We start from the raw sequence: 19,246 nt of genomic DNA, 5'->3' as shown, positions 1-19,246 counted from the left end.
ACCATCTCCGAGCTCACGGGACGAGGTGTGTGACCCCCATGACTCCTGCACGGCACCGTGGGTCAGGGGACCATGCACAAGAGCACCGGGGACATCACCCACCGCAGCCGGGGCATTTCACCGCTCTGCAACACAGCATCTCAGGGCAAAATGCACGGATGGAGGTACGAGCGGCCGCGTTACCTATGGGGATTGCAACCCCTGTCCCACCTCTGTCCTCCCTTCCCCAAAATTTTGCTTCTGCTCTTTTGCAACCGCAGCAGAGAGTTAAGAGAACAGCAACCGTTGCTTCCCCATCTTGCTCCAGCTGTATTGTTCCATTCCCACACCAAAGAGGGAATGTGCTGTAGTTCCACCAACACGATAAAACACACCAGGAAAAAAGGAGGTTTCAGAGCATTTCATTTATAACCACAGTGCGATTTGCATCATTGTGTATAAGGCATAGACAGGTGATACAGACATTTTTGGGCATTTCAAACCCCTGAATAACAAGGAGCCACAGGGAACAGTTAATGTAGGTCCTACCTCCTGGCTGGCTTTGGTGGAGAGACACAACCAAGCTACACAGTCAGGTGAACAGGTGGATGTGGCTGTTCAAGCAGCAATGCAAATGGGGTTGATCTGGTATTTTCAGATGGTCAAACGTGCTTTTATCCACCACAGTCCCATGGAATCATCTCGGTGTGAAAAGCGGCCCTGCAGCCCGGACTGGGAGCACGGAGGATTGTGCCCAGGGCTGTAACCCTCTCCTTGTCCTCCTGCAACGGGATGCTCTGGATCCTGCTTCCCCCATCACTAATGACCCATTTTAATTTGAGCTGCTGCAAAGTGCTGGGGAATAAAACATGGTCTGTGAAGAATCACCAAATCATTGAACAGTTTGGGTTGAAGGGACCTTCAAAGCTCATCCAGTGCCACCCCTGCCGTGAGCAGGGACATCTTCACCAGCTCAGGTTGCTAGTTAAACATAAGTAACACAGGAGCGTGTTTTGGTAGGGTTGCTTGTCTCTGCTGGGATAGACAGTGGTTGTCATGATAGGTTGGGTGATGAGCAACCAGATATACGCAGCTTTGCACTCAAAGGGTCACTCATCACGTACAGATGAGGTTCTTAGGGACGTGGTTTAGTGTTCGAGTTGGGTTATGGTTGGACTTGGTGACCTTAACGGTCTCTTCCAACCCAAATGCTTCTGTGATTTCTCTGGGGCTCTTGGCACCAAGATTTGATTTCTGAAATAAGTAAAGGTCACAGAGATGGGGAATTTCCCGATCCCCGCAAACCAAAGCAAGGAAGTGAAATAACGGCCCTGATTTGGCGCTGTGGACAGGGAGCTGTGCCAGCCCTTGGCGACACACACAGCCCCTCCCTGGCAGCGCGTGGGCCTGGCGGAGCGGGTGCGAGGAACAACCAGCCCCAAATCCATTAAATATGAAACTCATTAAGAAAGGTGCAAACACAAGCACCAGCTCATCAGATCCTAGAGGAGAAAGTATTACAGAGAATTTGACCAAGATCTGGTAGTTTGATGGTGCTTAATAAATGGGGGTGTGGATGGAAATGACGTTGGGAGATTTTTAGGAAAAAAACAGAATAAATGCAAAAAAACAAAGCATTTGACTGTGCTGGTAAAATGAAACACCCACCCTGGGGTGTGCAAGCCCAGAGCCGCCTTCACAGCTGCTGCTTTGGGGCAAGGGGCGCTGGATGAGCCGAATCCCGGCAGCAAGGACAGGTTTTATTGCCGCAGGTTCTGTGTCACAGGCACCATCGTCACACATGGGACGAGCCGCCCCGTGCAGTCTGGGTGCTGTTACAGAGCTGAATAACCAGGGCTTTAATGCTCATCCCAATCCAGCAAAGCAATTAGGCGTGGGCTTTTTTTTCCCCTGCTTTCTGCTAAGCGCAGGCTTAAGTGCTTTGCTGGAGCAGGAGCCGACATTAGAACAGTTTGTCCTGAGAAACTCTGATCCCCCAGGATCACTTTTCGCTGCTACTTGTTCTCACGTGTCAGGCTGAGCAGCAACAGCTCCAGGGGACAAACGCAACCGAGGACGATGCGTCTCGTCCTGCTGAAGGGCAGCGGGGAAACATCTATTTATCATCAGAGGGACCGCAGCAAAAGCCACATGACGCCGGAGCAGCAGGACGTTTGTCTCTCTAAGGGACATTTGCTTTCATGCTTGATGTCCCTCTTGCGGGATGAGTGGATGCGGGGTGACAATTTGAGGCTAATGCTGCTTTGATTAGAATCCGTCTGATTGCAGAGAGACAGACGGACAGGAGGAGGGAATAAAAACCAGAAGTGTCCCAGCACTGCAGTCCCGGCCCCGTCGCGGGTGCCGTTTGCTCGGGGGAGGCTGAGCGAGACCCACAGGACTCGGCTCATCGGGAGCTGTTTGTGGAGCAGAAACCCAGCCGCCCCGCTCCCAAAGGCGCGGGGATCTGCCCGTTGGCGCCCAGGCGCAGCGAGCTCTGCAGGCGCTTTGTGCTGTTTGATGAGCGTGTTTGGAGCACAGGAGAAAAAGAAGAAAGACAAATACATAGGCCCAGCTGCAGCCGCAGGGGTTGCAGAGAGCAGGTGAGGAGAAAAGCCAAGTCTAAAAGCCAAGCTTTGCTCCTGGGGATGCTCAGGGTCAGGCTCAGCCTGACTCCAGTCTCCACCACTACAGGCCTGGTTTTGCAGGGAGGGATGTGGGGCTGTAGAGGTGAAAGAGCAGCTCAAAGGGAAAACAAGCTCCAAAAACCATGAGTCAGACCATGCAAGCTGCACAGAATTCAACAGGAGTTTTGGTTTAGCAGTTACAACCAACCCCTGCCGACGTTTTGCATCTCAGCCTTTTCCCCGGGTCCTGTGGCTTTTGCTCTCTTTGGAAAAGCAACGTATGCAGCACATTTCATCTGCAGTAGGTTTTATACTCCTATAAAGCAGGTAATACACACTGCATGGCGAGGGGAAGCAGAGGCTGGTTCCGAGTGCAAGGAAAAGTGTGCTGAGAACCTGGGACACGTTGGGTTGGAGGCGCTGCCAGCGCCGCCTGCCCGAGACTCCTCCGCTAAGCCCCGGGTGCGCTCGCAGAACACACCGCAAAACGTCCTTTTCCCCTCTCTCCAGTTCCGCACTGGTGTTCAGGCTCTACAAACCACAGCAGATTAACAGAAAACTTCTAAAAAGTTTGGGAAAAAAAAAAAAAAGAGACAGACAAAGAAGTAAACCATGAAATGTTTCAGAGTAAGTGTGTTTTACGTGCTGCTCCGAGGCGGGTGCTGCAGGTGGGACTCTGCATACAGCACCAGGGTTGGTTGTATCTTCATTTTTCTGCGTGTTGGCAGCAGCGTCGGGGCTGAGAGAGGCGGTTCCTGCCCCACCTCCATCCATGGGTGCGATCCGGTGCACAGGCCACAGCTTCTCCCCAAAACGCGCCGGCAGGCACCGAACATTCCGGGCGCCTTCCGGCACGGCTTCAGTGGAAAGGCTTCACCAGCTTCATAGCAGCGTAGTTCTGGAGATGGGAAACAAGGGAGAGAAAAGCTGATGTGGAGCAGGTACAACCAGGCGGCACATCAACGTTAAAGCCTTTCTTGGGGCTGCGTATTATAAAAGGGCTTGTATTTTATGTTGGGGATGGGATGTATTAACCATCCATAACTGCTACTTGTTTCATTCCTAATCAGGGGAAGTGATCCTTCCCCTGTACTCTGCACTGGGGAGGCCACACCTGGAGAATTGTGTTCAGTTCTGGGCCCCTCAGCTCAGGAAAGAGATTGAAGTGCTGGAGCGGGTCCAGAGAAGAGCAACAAGACTGGGGAAGGGACTGGAACACAAGAACCATGGGGAGAGGCTGAGGGAGCTGGGCTTGTTTAGTCTGGAGAAGAGGAGGCTTAGAGCTGAGCTCAGCACTCTCTAGAACTACCTGAAGGGCAGTTCTAGCCAGGTGGGGATTGGGCTCTTCTCCCAGGCATCAGCAATAGGACAAGGGGCCATGGGCTTCAACTCTGCCAGGGGAAATTGAGGCTGGAGATGAGAAAGCAATTCTGTGCAGAGAGAGTGGTCAGGCATTGGAATGGCTGCCCAGGGAGGTGCTGGACTCACCGGCCCTGGAGGTTTTTAAACTGAGATTGGCCATGGCACTTAGTGCCATGATCTAGTCAATGGACTGGAGTTGGACCAAGGGTTGGACTGGATGATCTCTGAGGGCTTTTCCAACCCAGTCCATTCTGTGATTCTCTGATTCATAACTGCTACTTATTTTATTCCTAATCGGTTCATGGGAACAAGTCCCAAATGTACCTGCATAACGGGTAGTGCATTTTATTCAGGTGCTTTCGATTCATCCCTGAGACATCCATTTTATTTTGTTCTTTAAAGCTTATAACCCTGTCGACACACTTACAAGAGCAAGTCCTTTTGGATATTCAGACAAGCCTGTGTCTAATTGTGGGATCTCACATTAATATAGGAAGGATTACCAAGCACAGCGCAGGCTTCTCCGCGTAAAACAAACATACGGTTTTGGGGTGACTTCAACCAGACAAGTGTCCTGCTATCTTTTAAATACAGAAGGCTTATCACTAACAAACACATCAGTTTCAGTCTCTAAGTGTGTTTCTGAACCTTCTCCTAATCTATTTCGTTACACCTGCTCTAAGAACAACTCACTCCCGGGTTCAATTGCTCCTTGCAGCACTTTTTGGGACGCTGCTCCCCACAATCACAACCTCCGAACAATGCAGACGTAATGCCAACACTTTTTGATCACTGGTGTCCTGTTGTTTAAAACGCACCATGGTGAACTCAGTTCTATTGATTTGAAAATCAGCTCTCGTTCTCACAGTGAGAATCACCAACAGAGCCCTGAACACATTGAAACGTGCGAGTTAGTTTTAAAAATGAACTATTTCAGTTGTGTGTGTGAGAGTAAGAGCCAGAGGGGTTCCAGTGCAGCTATAAACACAGACATTAAGCGCTTGCACAGGGAAGAGCTGCAGAGCAGATTCAACACCTCACTCAGTGACATCATCCTAAAGTAGAAATACAAAACTCACCAACTTTAACATAAAATGGTCAAACCCCCTCATACAACCCACCCAACGAGACACGGCTGGAGATCCCAACTCATCTACAGCAGCTCTGTTCCACTCGAGCAGAGCTTCAGGGATGGACACCAGCCTTGGCTCAGAAAACACACTCTTTGGTCAACAAATTGTAGCTTTGACAAACCAAGGTAGAAATTAATTCCACAATCACCCCGCCAATGATACACAAATGGTAGTAAATGTTGCTCTATTTTCAATTCTCTATATAGAATCACAGAATTATATTGGTTGGAACAAACCCTTAAGATCGAGTCCAACCATAACCCAAATCCAGTACTAAACCGTGTCCCTAAGAGCATCACCTAGACATATATGTGTGATGGAAATCCACAAATGTTTATGGGACTCTATGTATAAGAGTGTTTGTAGTGTGAGTCCATGTATAGAAAGAGGTAAATAAAATAGCCATGAAAAAGCCATGATTGGTTGACCAGATAACATGTTCTAGTCTATTTTAAAAAAAAGTTTCTATTGTTGATACCAGAAATAATCACAGAATCACAGACAGTTTGGGTTGGAGGGACCTTAAAGCTCCCCCAGTGCCCCCTTCCATGAGCAGGGACATCTTCAGCAGCTCAGGTTGCTCAGAGCCCCGTCCAGCCTGGCCTGGGATGTCTCAGGGATGGTTCATCCACCACCTCTCTGGCCAACCTGGCCTCTGGCCCCTCTCAGCAGGTCCATGTGTGTCCCTGAGGTTCTGTTCACTACTCAAGTTTTGACACCTCACATTATAGAATCACAGAATCATTTGGCTGCCAGAGACCCTTAAGATCATCGAGTCCAACCATAACCATCCTTTTCCCTACGATCCCACCAAAACCAGTGACCTAATCCACTCCACCTTAAAGGCTGGACCCTTTGGAAAAGAGCCCTGGCCCTGGTCGCCGAGCATCACCCAAGATGTGCCATGATGTTTTCTGGTTTTCCCACTGCTTTCCATAGCCAAAACCCGCGCCAGCTCACGGCAGCCACCAGCCGTCTGAACTGCACGGGGACGCTCTCCAGTCCTGCCCCATCCTGCTTCAGTCTCTTGGTAAAAACCAAGACCATGGACTACCTCCAAAGAACCCGTCAACGAATAAGCTGTTCAAACGCTGCTTATCGAGACCATGATGACAATGCAGACTAAGACACATGTTTAGGTTGTTTGGAAAGAGCTAAAATTAAAGCTGATTTAAACCCCTGTGACCACACACTAGCCCGTTTGGAAGTCCCTCCTAAACACATTGAGTTTAATTGGGACAGGATGTTCTCTCGCTTTGTCACTTTAAAAAAATAAGAACCAACAACTTTGGAAATAAAGCATAATGGTCATTATCAGCAAGATCTGTGGAGAAATGGGGCAAACAGAGAAGAAAAAGCCAACACCACACAACAGAAGTAAAGTCTGACCAAAGGCATCTTGATAAATGAGAACGTGTAGCAAATCCTGAGGCAGTTTGCCAGCGAGGATTTCTAATAATGCCATAAATCAAGCAAGCAAAGTTAGGGCAGTTCACCAGAAGTCATTAGAAAAGCCTCCAGTGACATCCAACCTTCGAATTAATTACCCCTCCATTTGTCTTCAGAGTCTGTCCTCCAAAACACTCCCATTTTTTACGATTTGACCATTCTGGAGGGGAGCGAGTTTTTCTGTCCAGCTACGAATCTGTATTAACGAAGTGCTGAAAGCCAAGGAGGATTATCAATCAGCGCAGCAAGCGAGCTGTAATTAGAATGAATGGCGATGGAAGCGACGCTGGGCTTGCAGAACACAAACAGAGCTTTAAAAGCCAGTAAACATTTTCATGGTGCTGCTCCAGCTGGAAGGAGCACGACATTTTTCTACGGTAGTAGCTACTAAAATCTTTATAATAATGACGGTTTTGGGGAGATAACTTCACCACAGTATTCCTTACATGGAACGGACGCAGAAAACCCAGGCTGGACTTTTATAACCTCTTCTTCTGGCCTTGTGTCCAGCCCAAGACTTCCACCCAACCGCTGCCAGAGCAGAAGGCAAAGCTCTTCTCAGCCATGGCAACGTCGGATGAAAAGTCCATCAAAGTCACTGGACCTTCCCAAAAAGCCACAAATGTGCCATAAACAAGTGCTTCAGGACAGGAGTTTGGGGTGGAATTAGACCGTATCTTGGAGAAAGACATATAATCTTGATACGTGGACGGCTTAAGCAACGATGAATTTACCACAACTTTGGCAAACTGTTCTAATGGCTCATTACCCTTTGCCTCAAAAATTGACATCTGATTTCCACTGGAATAGAATCACAGAATTGTTTTGGTTGGAAAAGACCCTCATGGTCATGGAGTCCACCCATAACCCAGCCCTGTCCCTACGCCATGTCCTGAGAACCTCATGTCCCTCTGTCCAGCCCTCCAGGGCTGGTGACTCCAGCACTGCCCTGGGCAGCCTGTTCAATGCCCCACAGCCCTTTGGGGAAGAAATTGTTCCCAGATCCAACCTCAACCTTTACCTTTGACATCCAGCTGTTGGGTTACATTATACTTGCACTTATTGTTTAAGGAGTCTCCTGATGTCAAGTGGAATCTCAGGACTGTCTAAGGAAACCATACAGGAAATATCCAGGGAGTTCTTCCCAGAGTCCCAGCTTGTACCGACCATAATGACAACCCCTCCGCAAAGAGAGTGAAGGCAAACCAGGGAGGAGCCTGAACCTGACACTGGGACGGGTGGAAGAGCCCAAGGTAAAAAAAAGAAACAAGAACAACCTCAGAATATAAGATTTTCAATGTTTTTTTCCTACTTTTGTAAAATCAGACAACTTTTTTTTTAAGGGAATTTGCAATACCATGCAGTTTTCCACCCAAAACCAAAAGGCTTTTCAGTTGGAAATGGCCTTTCACCCACTAAAACGAGTTGCTCTGTAAACAGTTGTGCTAATGATGACTGATTTCTGATGGACCCGTGCCTAAAGTTCTCGTGCTCCCAGCTTCCCCACGTGTCCTGATGAACCTTCTCTTCATCCCAAAGCACTCACAGCCCCTTCCAGGGACCCCAAATCCCTCCAAGGCAACCGCGGCACGTTCCCTGGCTGGAAAACAGCTCCTGGTTGCACAAAGGTCTCCTGGACAAGGGACTTTGCAGAGGACCCGAGAGGAGCAACGGGAAGGTCTGTGTTCCAGCCCATGATCGATCCCGCGTTCTCAGTGCCCTGAGCATGGGGGAAGCGCCAAGGCACCACGTCTTCAAAGCTTTCTGATTCCACAAAGCAGCTTTCATATATATATATATATATATATATATATATACACACACACATATATATATAAAATAGATTTTTCTATGTTATAGATATTTTTAAATCTATTTGAATCTATTTATTTATACACATATTGCAGAATATTTGCATATAATATTTTGCAGAATATTTTGTTTCTCGCCTCAATAGGGAAAATATTTCCCTGGGGTGTGAAGTATCTCACAACATGTATTCTGAACGAGACCGAGACACCAGCATTTTGCCTAGAAATCCTGAGGTTTTGGGAAACACCGTGTTTTTTTGGGCACTCCCGTTGGGAACCACAGACAGTCCTTTGCTGTTGCAAGTGGAATCATGGAGTGGTAAAGTAGGACATTCGCTCTTATTCTCCAGCTCCTCTGACCGCGAAGCCAGGACTGTGGTCGGAAGCTTTCAGCACTGTATGGGCACTAGGAACAAATCCAAATAATCCCATTTTTACACCAAGAGCCAATGAAAACGCCCTGGGTTTGTTTCCAGGGAGGATTCCTACGTGTCTGGGGCGGAGGGTGACCTGTGCAGGGTGACCTTTGCACTCGGGACCTGCAGATTCCCAGGGCATATTGTATATATCTATACAACAGGTAAAAGATGATCCACTCTTGGTGTGCTCGGGCTCAGTCCAAACAGGAGAAGCTTTGAGCCGGGTTCAGAGTTCCCTGGTGGGAGCTGGTGCCAGGCGAAGAGGCTGTGTGCAGGCAGGGGTGCGACCTGCAGGCAAGGGATGCGATCTGCAGGCAGGGGATGTGATCTGCAGGCAGGGGATGCGATCTGCAGGCAGGGGATGAGATCTGCAGGCAGGGGATGAGATCTGCAGGCAGGGGATGCGATCTGCAGGCAGGGGATGTGATCTGCAGGCAGGGGATGTGATCTGCAGGCAGGGGATGTGATCTGCAGGCAGGGGATGAGATCTGCAGGCAGGGGATGTGATCTGCAGGCAGGGGATGAGATCTGCAGGCAGGGGATGAGATCTGCAGGCAGGGGATGTGATCTGCAGGCAGGGGATGAGATCTGCAGGCAGGGGATGAGATCTGCAGGCAGGGGATGAGATCTGCAGGCAGGGGATGAGATCTGCAGGCAGGGGATGTGATCTGCAGGCAGGGGATGCGATCTGCAGGCAAGGGATGAGATCTGCAGGCAGGGGATGTGATCTGCAGGCAAGGGATGTGATCTGCAGGCAGGAGATGTGATCTGCAGGCAGGGGATGAGATCTGCAGGCAGGGGATGAGATCTGCAGGCAGGGGATGAGATCTGCAGGCAGGGGATGTGATCTGCAGGCAGGGGATGAGATCTGCAGGCAGGGGATGAGATCTGCAGGCAGGGGATGAGATCTGCAGGCAAGGGCATTTAAACTGCAGGCAGAGGCATTCAGACTGCAGGCAGGGCCATATAGACTGCAGGCAGGGACATTCACGCTGCAGGCAGGAGATTCAATCTGCAGGCAGGGCATGCAATCTGCAGGCAGAGGCATTAAATCTGCAGGCAGGGCATGCAATCTGCAGGCAGAGGTATTAAATCTGCAGATAGGGCATGCAATCTGCAGGCAGGGCCATTGAGGTTGCAGGCAGGGACACTGAGGTTGCAGGCAGGGCCATTCAGGTTGTAGGCAGGGACATTCAGGTTGCAGGCAGGGCCATTCAGGTTGTAGGCAGGGACATTCAGGTTGCAGGCAGGGCCATTGAGGTTGCAGGCAGGGCCATTCAGGTTGTAGGCAGGGACATTCAGGTTGCAGGCAGGGCCATTCAGGTTGTAGGCAGGGACATTCAGGTTGCAGGCAGGGCCATTGAGGTTGCAGGCAGGGACATTCAGGTGGCAGGCAGGGACACTGAGGTTGCAGGCAGGGCCATTCAGATTGTAGGCAGGGACATTCAGGTTGTAGGCAGGGACATTCAGGTGGCAGGCAGGGACATTCAGGTGGCAGGCAGGGACATTCAGGTGGCAGGCAGGGACATTCAGGTGGCAGGCAGGTCCCCAGTTTCCCGCTGAGCCCAGGACCAGCTGCTGAACAGCTATGGCTGGAAGGACACTGGAGGTCCCAGCAAAGCTCCCAACAAGGAGAGCTCTTCATACACCGTGTTCTGGCTTTGTTAAACCTAATTTTCTCTTTTAGTGATTTTTTCTGCCAGCTAAAGTCTTCTTACTAACTGCATTTTCCTGAAAAGCCAGATGCATGTTTTGGTAGACACAGCAATGGAATGTGAGGATGTTTGATAAGGATGGATGTACATCCCGTGAGAGGGGCAACAAGAAACAGGTGACCAAAAAACTGACCAACTGAGTATTCCATCCCATTCACATGATACTTCATATAAAAGTGGGAGATCAGGAGGATCTCATCCCTTTTCCCTATGGCGACATTAGGAGAGGACCTTGCGAGTCGTCCCTGCGAACTGAGGCCAGTGACAGACTGAATCCAGCTCCGGTTGGCTGCAGAGTCCAGTCCAGGACTTCGGGTGCCAGCTCTGCAGTTGCTGGGACTTTCAAGATTGGTTTTGTATATTTTGTATTATTTTCTCTATTCTTATTGGTAGCATTAGTAAAACATTTTAAACTTTTCCAGCTCTCTTCTCTCGCTCCTTCTTTCCCTCCCAACCGCCTGTGCTGAGTGGGAAGGGGGCAGAGGGAGGCGGGGGGAGAGGGGGTTAACAATACATCTGACATGGTGTTATTGTCACCCCGCAATCAAACCTGAACACACGGCCAGAGCAAAAAGGGCAACAGAAGCAGGGAAAGAGTATTAACCCCCTCTGTCTGCAGCCCCCGCATCCCTGAGTCCCTGTTCTGCTCGGACTGATGGTCCCTGTGCCCTAACGGGATTCCCTTGATGTCTCCCTCCCACCATCAGCCCTTTTCCCAGGATGAGAGGGGCAGGACACACACACACAAATCCTCTCCCTGCCCCACGGGATCTCCAAACTGCCCGTGCAGAGTGAGGATTCCACCTCCAGCAGTAAACACAGCGAGGTCCTTATCTTAAACGGGACCCCATGGTGCTCCTGGCACAGGAATCAGAACAGGAGTGAGGAGGGATTGGGTTTTCCACGCGTTTAATCAGGGATGTCGTGGTGAGCTCTGCCAAAAGCTGGGATGCCAGGAGCATCCTTCGGAGCCAGGCACCACCAGCGCCAGCGCCAGATCGGGTGCCTGCTGAGCTCAATCTCTGAGCAGACACAGACCCTCACAAATCCAGGGGAAGCCGGCCAAATGCATGAAACCAGAAACATTCCATGAAACACGGCCTTGCTTTTTCAAAATCTGACTAAAAATGGACCCGACCAAAGTGTAATTAAATACAACAACATTTAGCTAGGAAAGAGGGAAAAATCCCAAGTAATAATGAGTGTGAATCAATATTCGCAGTTTGCGTTGTTTTTCTGTGATGCCGCTGGAACGAAGGCAAAGCCACTTGCAGCACTGAGTTTTTTGGGGAAAAGACTTGGTTTCTGCTATTTGACATAACGAGGAGTCTCCACAAAGGGCTCCGAGTACAGGGCAGGGAGGAGGCAACGCCGCAGAAACCTGCGCCTGCACAACTATTGCCTCCTTCTTACTGCTTAGCACCTCTGGAATGGTTTCTCCAGCCCTTCCCATGGACAGGAGGACAGAGAGATGGGGAGAGTCATGATTTAATCCCTTCCTTCTCGACGGGAACAACCGAGTGTGCACGACTTCAAATCATCTGAAAGCGATTACGGCGGCGAGGAGAAATTCCACACCTCGCTTTTCAGTTGCACGTTGCAGGCACACAAAGCCATCTGCAAAACGCAGCCACGTTCTCCCACGTGAAGTTATAAATTACCCCAAGGAGTTCTTTTCTTAAGAAAAAAAATCACCTAGAAGGAGCAGAATTTGTTAAGTGCTGGAAGGGGGAGGCGGGTCATTTTTCTTATCAGTCTGGGAGGAGGGGAAATGCATCCAAGAACCAGCATGAATTATTCTAGTGCTGTAGAAACAGAGGAGGATCCAAAACCCCATCCCAAGCCAAGCTGGAGGCACGGGCTCCGTTATTATTTATTTTGCTTTGCAGTGGAACCGACGGTAAGGCAAGAAAAAGCCACTTTCTTGATGAATGAGGTGAAAACCCCCCTCGTTTCAGACATTACGTTGGTACAACGTGCTCCGAGCCTTGATAACGAGAGATAGGCCTGACCAAACACCTATAAATTTCTCCACAACTTTAAAGAATTACAGACCGCTGCAATTTTTGCTGCTGCTCAACCCTGTAAAACGGCCACATTGCTAATTGGGCTGCATGACCATCAGCGATTTTCTCACCTCCGACATCAGCTGCTCGATCCCCTTTGAAAACCACCATAGAATCATATTGGTTGGAAGAGACCTCAAGATCATCGAGTCCAACCATGACCTGACTCCAGCACTAAACAACATCCCTAAGAAAATCAATTAACCTCAGGGTTATTAGACACAAATTAAAACACGGGCACGAAGAGGTGAGCACCACGCAGTGAGTCTGCAGCAGAGACCAGAAACACAAACTCTCTTTTTGACCCATCATGGTCCCCACCAGGTTGTTCCTCAGGGAGTTTGCAGCCACGTGTGCTGTCACCATCTCTGTCACCACAGAGGACGCAGGGATGGAGACCTGGGGGAACACCCAAGACCTTGGTCCACCCCTCATCCTCCCCTGCACCCATCATACCGGGAAGGCGTAGATGAAGATCCCCAGGAAGAGCAGCAAAATGAAGAACACAATGGCCAGGATAACCACCCACTTGTACCGACGCCACAGGATGTACTTCATGGTCTTGTACGGGGAGGTGAACCACAGGAAGGACGTCTCTGGGCGCCTGGAGCCAAACAGAGTTGAGGTCATGGCAGAGTTCCATGGTAGTTTCACCCTCCTGGATCCCCAGCCCCATGAACATACCCCGGCTGCTCATCCTTTAAACCTGCATCCCTCTGGGTGGACCATGTCAAAGGGCCTCCTTGGTGGTCCAGACCAGCTTCCCAGCCACCCTGGACAGCCTCAGCTTGTACAGGATCACAGAATCACTTTGATTGGAAAAGACCTTTAAGGTCATTGAGTCCAACCATTCCCCCAGCCCTGCCCCATGTCCTGAGAACCTCATGTCTGTCTGTCCAGCCCTCCAGGGATGGTGACTCCAGCACTGCCCTGGGCAGCCTGTTCCAATGCCCCACAGCCCTTTGGGGAAGAAATTGTTCCCACATCCAACCTCAACCTCCCCTGGTGCAACTCAAGGCTGTTTCCTCTCAAAGGCTCATAGTCTGAGCTTAAAGTTCATAGTTCAGAAACTGAGCCTACAGGGGAGCAAGCCTGTTGTAGACAGCAGACCTCAAACTGGGAAGCCATATTTTCAATTTGCTCTTGGAAACTCTGTGCCCCGGTGGTTACTTTTCCCCTCAAAATGCTCTTACTTGGGGTCCTCCAGCCTGGGGTTCATGTTCGGCTCATCCCGCCCTACGCCAGCTGGCCGCTCTTCATGCTCTTGTTCGGCCACAATTTCCAAAGTCATCTCCAGTTTGCCCTGTGTGGGTTAAACAAAAACAAACTTATCAACAAAAATACTGATTGGGGAAAGAAAAACTACTCTGAGTGTAACCCACCCACACCAACAAGGGCCATGAGGAACCCAGTAAGAGCAGATTTCACACAGGTCCCTCACCTGCCCACTCCCACTTTCTCAGCAGATGCTCCAGGACACCTCAAATGTCACTGACACTCAACTGAGGGCAACGGACTTGAGCGTCTTTGCTGAATGATTTAATTCACTGCCCAGACTCCTTTACCTGCATTGAACAGTCGCCAAAGACTTGAACAGGAGCCCAGACATTTGTATTTAAATATATCAGTCTGGCAGCTGAAACCTTTCCCTGGTACTTGTCCCCACACTATACTATTAAGAACAGATATGATACAGAGTCGGATGAGGAGGCACGTTCCAAAAAACCACAGCAAAAATCCCACAGAACAAATCATTTCTTCTGAGGCATTTGCGTGGTGCTGGACAAACCCTGGAAGACATCCTGCCCACAAAAGCTGGTCCAGTTTGTGAATCTGCAGCCCAAGACTCTGTTTCTGGCCCTGATCATGGAATCCTGCCCAGCCACGTCCCTCCTCAATGCTTTGAGTGAGTTCCCCATGAGAACACGTGCAGAGGACACCTCACCGCCAGGATCTTCTTGTGATCCTGCTCAGCAACGCAGGGCCACCAGCCCTTGACGGTTTTCTGCTCGAAGAGTGACACAAAGCGACTTGAGGCCAAGGTCTCATCTACCAGCTCCAAGGAGCACTTCTCAGCCGTCTTGGCAGGTTTGGGCATCTTGTTGAGGTCCATCTGGATGGAGCCTGCAAGGAGGAACATTAACGGGAGGACATCTCAATGTAACAGGTCCTTAGAATGTGGAATCTTTCATAGAATCAGAATCACAGAATAGTTTAGGTGGGAGGGCCCTCCCCAGCTCTCCAGTGCCCCCCCTGCCATGACAGGGACATCTTCAGCAGCTCAGGTTGCTCAGAGCCCTGTCCAGCCTGGCCTGGGATGTCTCCAGGGATGGTTCATCTACCACCTCTCTGGGAACCTGCCCAGGCTCCCACACCCTCAGGGGCAAAAACTTCTTCCTCATGTCTAGATTCTTAAAACCAGTGAAAATAACAGCACAGATCAGGGTTTTCTTGTGAAACACTTTGGATTAAAAGTGCTTTGCAAAAACCAAAAACTACTTCTGTTTTTTGGAATTTGCAAAAAATGAATGTTGGCAGCGAAGAGCTCATGACGTGCAGAGCCAGAACTGGAAAACACACCTTGCAGAGGGCATTTCAGCACTCAGCCTACGTAATTAATCAAAGACAAGGTGTAGAAGGATCTTTATCACATACCTGCTCAGTGAAGCTTTTCATTTTGCAGGATTTTTAGTGGCAAAATGAAAGGCAGCGCATGATCCAACCCAAAACCTGTAATGCTGGAGCCTGCAGCTTCTGCACAGAGCATCTGCCGCAAGGCTCTGTTATTTTTACTATTAGGGGGTTTTGTTTTATTTTTCTCTTGGCACAAATCTCAACTTTTGAGGATGATTAATGAGTTAGCACTGAAAAACCACTGAGCTGTGTTCATGTTGAAACACCCCAGGTAAGGCAAGGAAAGGGGACTGATCCTGCCTGGTGGTCGCAGCTCGAATACGTGATGAACGAGCACGTTTCATCGCAGACTCAGCTGAGTCACGGAGAACTGGGGCCTTCTTGGAAGGTGGTGGCTCTGTTGGGACTGGATGATGCTCTCAGCATCGTGTCAGCCCAGGAACAGGCTGGGACTGGAAATCCGCCCAACACAAACCACTTATCATCAGTCCTGGGCTTACAGTGCTGACACTGAATCCTGTTCAGTGGCTTAAACTGGTCTTGTTACGCTTTCTTCATCTCCTGAAAGGATTCAGTAACTTTGTCCTTCCTGTCTACATCAGCAGGAATGGAGCCAAAAAAACAGCTCTCCTGACTTACCCAAATAGTCATCAAAGGAGAACTTGTCGTTGTCCCAGATCTGGAAGATAAGCTGCGGTGGAATCTTGTTTTCTGTCTTGTCCAAGCTCCAGAAGTGCTCCTGCAATCGTGCCAGGGAAAAAATATATATAAATAAACTAACAAATAAATGGCTTTTTCATAGAAGTGGGAAGATCCAGACCACTGTCATCTCCAAGCAGGGGAAGTCCTGTCAAGTATCGCTCATGGTGTGTCCTGCTCCAGTTGTCCAAGGCCAAAGCCACGGGAGGACACCACTGTTTTTGGGCAGCCCTTGGACCAGGATGCCCAGTGGGAAATCCAAGGTGCTTCTGGAACTTGGGTTGGTTCCAATTTGTGTCTTAATTTAGCAGCAATATTTTAGCCAACAGGCACCATGAGCTTGCAAGAGGGATCTTTCGGAGTGACAGGGACATATTCATGTGATGTCGATGAGGGTGACTCTCGTGGTAACTTTGATTTCATCTTGGTGACTTTGATTTATGTCTCGGTAGTTCTGAATCACTGTTCAGAGGATTGTGCTGTACAGTGGCAGTGAACCTTGTCATGGAACTTTGCTAAGTGGCACTTATACAGCATCATATTAAAACCACTTTTGCTAATGCCTTTGATGGTGATTCTTTAGGAGATGTAAATCACCCGTTCATGACATGATCCTAAATCAGGGTCTGCGACAACTTCTCTAACAAGGAGAGTTTGAATCCATCATTGTGACAATGAGCTGTGGGAAACTGCAGCGGGTCTGTGGAGTCCTTGACAGAAAGTATGGGAATAGAGATCAGCCTTGAAGATATTAAGGTTTACCCCTGAAAAGGATGGGAGTAAAGGAATATCCAGAGATATGGAGTTGTACCCGTGAGAGAGAAGAGATGTACCCGTGAGAAGGGCGTAGAAGAATAACATGGATGATAGCAAAATTAGCCAATGAGATGTTAGTACTGTAACTTGTAACCAATAGTGAGAAGACACATGAACTGGTAGAATTGTACAAAAATGCACTTGTAGCAACAAATGGCATCTACTACTTTCATCCTGGAAGAACTTGGACTATGTCGTTTGTCCGTCTCAACCGCGACAATGAGCTTGTGGTTACACCATTATAATCTACGGCGGATATGTGCCCATGCCACAAAATCTGCAATTTCTGTGGTTGCAACTGGTAATATTTCCCAACAGGGATCTAATAGCACTTCTGGGATGCCACAAGATGCCTGAAAGTCAGGCCTAAGAAGTGTCAGGACAGAGGAGAGACCCAGACGCACGCAAAGCCGAGGTTTTGTTCTTTCTGGCTCCAGGCAAGGTATCACAGTATCACAGTATGATTGGGATTGGAAGTGACCTCAAGAGATCATCTAGTCCAATCCCCCTGCTGGAGCAGGAACGCCCAGATGAGGTTACACAGGAAGGTGTCCAGGCGGGTTTTGAATGTCTCCAGAGAAGGAGACTCCACAACCCCCCTGGGCAGCCTGGGCCAGGCTCTGCCACCCTCACCCCCAACAAGTTTCTTCTCAAATTTAAGTGGAACCTCTTGTGTTCCAGCTTGATCCCATTACCCCCTGTCCTATCATTGTTTGCCACCGAGAAAAGCCTGGCTCCATCCTCACGGCACTCACCCTTTATATATTTATAAACATGAGTAAGGTCACCCCTCAGTCTCCTCTTCTCCAAACTAAAGAGCCCCAGCTCCCTCAGCCTTTCTTCATAAGGGAGGTGCTCCACTCCCTTAATCATCTTAGTTGCCCTGCGCTGGACTCTCTCCAGCAGTTCCCTGTCCTGCTGGAACTGAGGGGCCCACAACTGGACACAATATTCCAGATGGGGTCTCACCAGGGCGGAGTAGAGGGGAAGGAGGACCTCTCTCGATCTACTAACCACCCCCCTTGTAATACACCCCAGGATGCCATTGGCCTTCCTGGCCACAAGGGCCCAGTGCTGGCTCATGGTCACCCTGCTGTCCCCAGGACCCCCAGGTCCCTTTCCCCTACACTGCTCTCTAATAGCTCATTCCCCAACTTATACTGGAACCTGGGGTTGTTCCTGCCCAGATTCAAGACTCTACACTTGCCCTTGTTAAATTTCACCAGGTTATTCCCCGCCCAGCTCTCCAGCCTGTCCAGGTCTCTGATGGCAGCACAGCCTCCAGTGTCACCACTGCTCCCAGCTTGGTGTCACCAGCAAACTTGCTGATAGTGCACTCTATTCCCTCGTCCAAATCGTTAATGAATATATTGAACAATATTGGCCCCAGCACTGACCCCTGAGGCACTGCACTGGATACTGGCCTCCAACTGGACTCCGCACCATTGACTACCGCTCTCTGGCTTCTCTCCTTAAGCCAGTTTGCAACCCACCTCACTGCTCTATTGTCCAGACCACACCTCCTCAACTGAGCTGTGAGGATGCTGTGGAGACTGTGTCAAAGGCTTTGCTGAAGTCAAGGTAGACCAGTCCACCGCTCTGCCATCGTCCATCCACCTTGTTACATTCTCATAAAAGGCTATGAGGTTGGTCAAGGTTTGGAAGAGGAGGCCGAGCCGGGCCCGGTGTGCACGGACGGCACGAGCGCGGCGCTGCGTCCCGCAGGCGACACCTCCTGCTGCGCTCCCGCGACACGGCGCATCATGAGCGGAACACATTTAATTAAATGCAGGAAACTTCGGCATTATTCATGACATATACGTAGCACCATAAATTCACAGCAGTGCCTACAAGACTCTGATTCATTATATCGCGCAATATTAAAAAAGAAAAGAATGTGTCACACTCCCTGAGAACATAAATATTCAAGCAGGGAGACTGTAGGCACTTAATTCCCACTGAAACTGGTTTCGCTTTAAGAGATCACCCTGGATGGTTATATTTCAATTTAGCTCCATTCCCCGCCTCGCTTTGGAAAAACATGCCAGCATTTTTGCAATGGAGCATTTTATTTATGCATTTTAAATATTTTATAATCTAGAAAAATAAAGCGAAGTGAATGGAAACTTCCATCTCTCCCCCCCTGTTCTTTGCAATGTATTAAAATGGATGTTTATCCAAGGAGCGGGGGAACATGTTTTCCCACCTAATAAGTCAATTTAAATTAAAACTGCTAAAAAGGGAAAGAACTTAGGGCGATTCGTTCCTTTCCTATATATTAGTAGGATTGCAGAGGGTTGTTAGTCATCCAGAGGAGAAAGACCCCAGGAACCATGTACCCATGCCTACTAAAGAAGGTGGTCAGATGCCCTCACTATGGATTGGGAAGGTTCATCTGGGGTGTGTGAGATGGAGGAGGAACCATCTACCCTGGTGTGCACCACAGCGAGACACCACAGGCTCCTTCCAGTTGCCCGTTGTTGGGGCAATGCAGGTATTCCCATCTATGTTCAGCCTGGGAACATGGAATGTCCTG

General features: G+C 49.4%; 1 protein-coding gene across 12 annotated transcripts in view; it reads right to left on the bottom strand.

The window, feature by feature from the left end:
• Positions 1-385: 385 nt before the first annotated feature.
• The window catches only part of DYSF (dysferlin), a 107,955-nt gene continuing 89,094 nt past the window's right edge, over positions 386-19,246 (bottom strand). For all 12 annotated transcript variants that reach the window (XM_065060155.1, XM_065060158.1, XM_065060160.1 and 9 more), the window contains 5 exons: positions 15,835-15,934; positions 14,507-14,685; positions 13,755-13,864; positions 13,018-13,165; positions 386-3,504 (listed from right to left, as the gene is read on the bottom strand). In XM_065060155.1, the coding sequence (XP_064916227.1) occupies positions 3,466-3,504; positions 13,018-13,165; positions 13,755-13,864; positions 14,507-14,685; positions 15,835-15,934 (576 nt within the window). In that variant the 3' untranslated portion in view covers positions 386-3,465. The remainder of the gene's footprint in view (positions 3,505-13,017; positions 13,166-13,754; positions 13,865-14,506; positions 14,686-15,834; positions 15,935-19,246) is intronic.

This window comes from Columba livia, chromosome 4, assembly GCF_036013475.1.
Source record: "Columba livia isolate bColLiv1 breed racing homer chromosome 4, bColLiv1.pat.W.v2, whole genome shotgun sequence".
Taxonomy (NCBI): domain Eukaryota; kingdom Metazoa; phylum Chordata; class Aves; order Columbiformes; family Columbidae; genus Columba; species Columba livia.
This window is presented reverse-complemented; position numbering and strand designations above follow the sequence as displayed.